Here is a 3,672-nt window from a genome sequence, read left to right on the forward strand (position 1 = left end):
GGTGACTTGGTTAGGGTCGCCGCCGAAGCTGTAAATATGTCTGGATAGCTGTGAATACACCTGGAAGATGCCCATCTCGTTGCCACCTACCGTCGGACCCAGTTCAACGCCGCTCTTTGATCCAGTAATCCAACGTTTGCATTTCCGTCTTCCTCTACAATTGACGAGGCCAAAAACCCGAGCATTCCTAGCCGATATTGCAGATTGACGGCGACGATTGAGCCATCATTTTCGGTGATCCATGTGTTCATGGGAAATCCTTGAGCACTCTTGCGTGTGGAACTAGGATCAGAAGACACATGTCAAATGAAGAGAGCCCGCACTCACGCCATAGTAATTTCCTCCTCCCTGGGTATCATCACTTGATATCGAGCACTGAGTACGATGCAAGAACTAAGGGACGTACATGAATGTAGACTGCCACAGGTAGGTTGTCTCCCGCCTTCGTGTTCGGCGACCTCCATACATTCAGAGTCAGGCAGTCTAGCAGTCGTAATAATGTTAGCGAGGCGGTGGACACGCATATACCCGAAAATCTGCACCTTCCGACCCAAAACCCACCTGGGCGGGCTGCTGGATACAAATGGACCCCCAATGTCTCGCGTCTGTGATATTCTTGTCCGCGACAGGTGTCTCGTTAAGCATCTCGGGTGCCCGCCATCGCAAGTCGTCCAGGGGAGGCTGGACATATCGGATCCCTCCAAAGAATTCCACGCCCGGCAGCGAGGCATTTCCTAGGAATGAGGCATATCCAACGTCTACCACAGGTCCCGGAGGCACGTTATTTGGCGAGAATGTGGCCTGCGAGAGCGTGTGGGGTAGAAAGGACAGCACGGTCGACGCTAGAGCACGGAACGCGAGCTTTCCTGTGAGCGGCATTGCTGTATCTCGTGTCGAACATCGCGTGAGGCGGAGCGCATGGAACAGTTATGTACTCATACGCTGTTTCCTTGATCAGCTGGACGCTCCGAGCCAGACGGCCGCGGACGCACGCTCCGGACCGTCTGCGAACATTTCCCCGCCGAAGACGCACCGCAGAATATTTTGCCCACTATTCGGCGGCGCATGACAGACCTCTGTTGCCTTCTGAGAACTTCATGCGACCCTTGAATGAACACCGGGCCGCCGTCGAAGTCGAAAGGCGAAGTAACAATTTCAATACTGGGGGAGGCCGGGCTATACTCGACCTCGTCGACAACGCGTGACCCACCGCAGGCGTTGACAATACGGATTACGGTCTGAACGATTCATGGCACTGCAGGGACTCGAACTTGAAGATGATAGCAGCCGGCTGACACCGATTTGAGAACATACGCAACCTTTCGTAGCCGCCGGGGCGGATCGGCATAAGCCGAGAGAAACGGTTATTGGATTGAATGGTTCCCTCACAGCTACGCCTCACTGCGGGCGCCAGGTGTACAGCTGGGAGGCTACGTCAAGTTCACGCTCCTGCGCTCTCGTGTACCACAGGAAACGTTTCGGAGCCTGTATGAGGGGCGCTTCCGTCCAGAGGATGATTTATTTGTAGTGTACGTTCGTCCCTGTTCGTCCGGACTGTTCATGCATCATGACGCGGACGCTCTGAGCGACACACTCGGCGCGTCAGAGGAGTGAAGATGTCATTATTGGCCATTTGCGAAGCATTTGAAGCTAGGCGAGTCTGACGCGACTTAGTTTCGAGTGTCTTAATGATATGATTCGATATATCATTTATAACCGTCGCATGCCCTTGGGCTCTCATCTACGTGCACTACGTATGGTACGACATCAACCTACTCAGCCTCTTCCGCACCCTCGTCAACCACAGGCAGCGAGCCCGTGCCAGGGGTACTACTTCCACACACGCCAGACGACTCCTCTCGCGAATCCGCTCCCTTAGCCTTCTTCGCCTGGTGCGATGTGAGTGGTTCCGAGCTCTCCAGGCTACGCTTCTGTCCTCCAGACGTTGATATAACCCAAAGCATCTTGAATTGATCAGAGCATTTGTCTCCGGATGAGCCATACCTAAGCATCCGTGTGAAGATCTTGAAAATTGCCTCATGATTAGCCAACGTAGGAGAGCCCTGCGGCTGCTGTCTGGGTGCCTGTGGCTGCTGTCTAGGTTCTTCAGGTTCAATAAGACTGTCCGTGGAGAGAAGAGTAGGCCGCAAACGCCGAATGGGACCGTCTGGCTCTCCAACGATCAGCGTCGGTGTCTCGACCTTTATACCTTCAAGTTTCTGGATGTATGAGGTGAGGGTGGCGTAGTGGTCTTTGCACATCTCAGCCAGTGATTGAGTGAGATCGCGTAAGGCTTTAGAATCTGGATAAAAGCCAACTTTCCCAGTTTGCATGTGAGTCAGCTTTTGGTCTCCACCGACGTCGGCGCCGTCCTTGGAAATGTGTTTATCATACGTTGATGTCACGTAATCAAGCAGCAGCTGGCGATGCGACTGTCCGCTCAAATTGTGTGGATGAAATCTAACGATAAGCCAATTCGTGAGATGCACGAATGACTCGATGTCATCAGACACCTCATGACGCTTGTGAGGATCCTTCAGCAAGAGAGCAGACATGAACTGCCATGTACCCTTCATGAACAGTCAGTATATTCTGAAGGATAGCTCAAAATATTTTGATAAACGTACCGATCGCTGTTGTTGCGCCACTCCCTTATTCAGATCCTCCTTGTACTTGCACATGTCCCAGTCGCTCAGGATCCCAATGACCATCTTTTTGCCCCCTTCCATAGCTTCAACATCAATCAAAATATTTCCAACACTAACATCTCGGTGCAGTATTTGAGCGATCACCCAGGCATCATGATGACCTGGACCTGATGTGAGCATGAGAGCACAACATACAGAAGTTATACATACACAATATCGCGTCGAGGAGGATGCATACTAGCTCTCTCGAGTCACTATATTCCGTCAGAGGTTTGCAGACTTGATATACGATCAATCGAAAGTGCACCCGCGTAGATTGCTTCTTCACAAATTCCTGCGTTCTTGTCGTCTGCGGTGATGGCGATCCAGACGACTGTGACCCTCCCACATCTCCTCCGCAGATTGGCGTCAGGATGTTGCATACTTTATGCTTCCACAGTCTCTCGTAGACCTCCAACTCGGTAGGGACATTAGTCACTCGCCACACGTCCTTCAAGAATACAAGTCGCCTCAGGTGCATGTCGAAAGCAACGAATCCCTTCGTCGCTCGTCCTGTCGGCGAACTGCTGATGAAGGTCGCTTTCCCAATTAGGAACCGCAGATACTTGGCCCTTTCGTCTTCCTGTCCTTCGGATGGTCCTCCAGAGGCAGAATCGTTTTCTAGGCGCGACGCCGACTTCTTCACCTCATCGCAGTTGATGGTGCTAGGAGTGACGACGTCTTCCTTCCGCATGCAGACCTCGTAGATTGGCCACTGCCCTCTCTCCGTCTCCTTCGGGAATGCCTTGGCGAAACGCTCCTGCTGGTATTCAGAGAGCTTATTCTGACAGCTGTACATTTCGTCGATGTATTCCTGGCGCGCAAGCGTGACGGTTGGGTCAAATCCGCGCTCCTCCCTGCTCATGTGCCCGAACCGATACAAGAAGTTCTGCAAGACCGTCGGATTCTTGACAAAATCGAAGCTACTCGATACCAGGCCTCCAGCTCTGTCCCATCGGATCATTCGAGCAAAACGACCACACAC

General features: G+C 52.4%; 2 protein-coding genes across 2 annotated transcripts; both read right to left on the minus strand.

Moving 5' to 3' along the window:
- Nucleotides 1–86: 86 nt before the first annotated feature.
- FIBRA_08519 (uncharacterized protein) lies at nucleotides 87–879 on the minus strand (the record flags this gene model as incomplete). The annotated part of the gene is made up of 4 exons (XM_012330162.1): nucleotides 87–269; nucleotides 328–348; nucleotides 407–483; nucleotides 543–879. The coding sequence occupies 4 exons, from the start codon at nucleotides 877–879 to the stop codon at nucleotides 87–89; spliced, it is 618 nt and encodes a 205-aa protein (XP_012185552.1).
- An 893-nt stretch (nucleotides 880–1,772) lies between these two features.
- FIBRA_08520 (uncharacterized protein) lies at nucleotides 1,773–3,651 on the minus strand (the record flags this gene model as incomplete). The annotated part of the gene is made up of 3 exons (XM_012330163.1): nucleotides 1,773–2,570; nucleotides 2,628–2,809; nucleotides 2,859–3,651. 3 exons carry the CDS (start codon nucleotides 3,649–3,651, stop codon nucleotides 1,773–1,775), a joined length of 1,773 nt encoding a protein of 590 aa, XP_012185553.1.
- Between the last annotated feature and the right edge of the window lie 21 nt (nucleotides 3,652–3,672).

This window comes from Fibroporia radiculosa (assembly GCF_000313525.1).
Source record: "Fibroporia radiculosa TFFH 294 genomic supercontigs, scaffold708, whole genome shotgun sequence".
Lineage (NCBI taxonomy): Eukaryota > Fungi > Basidiomycota > Agaricomycetes > Polyporales > Fibroporiaceae > Fibroporia > Fibroporia radiculosa.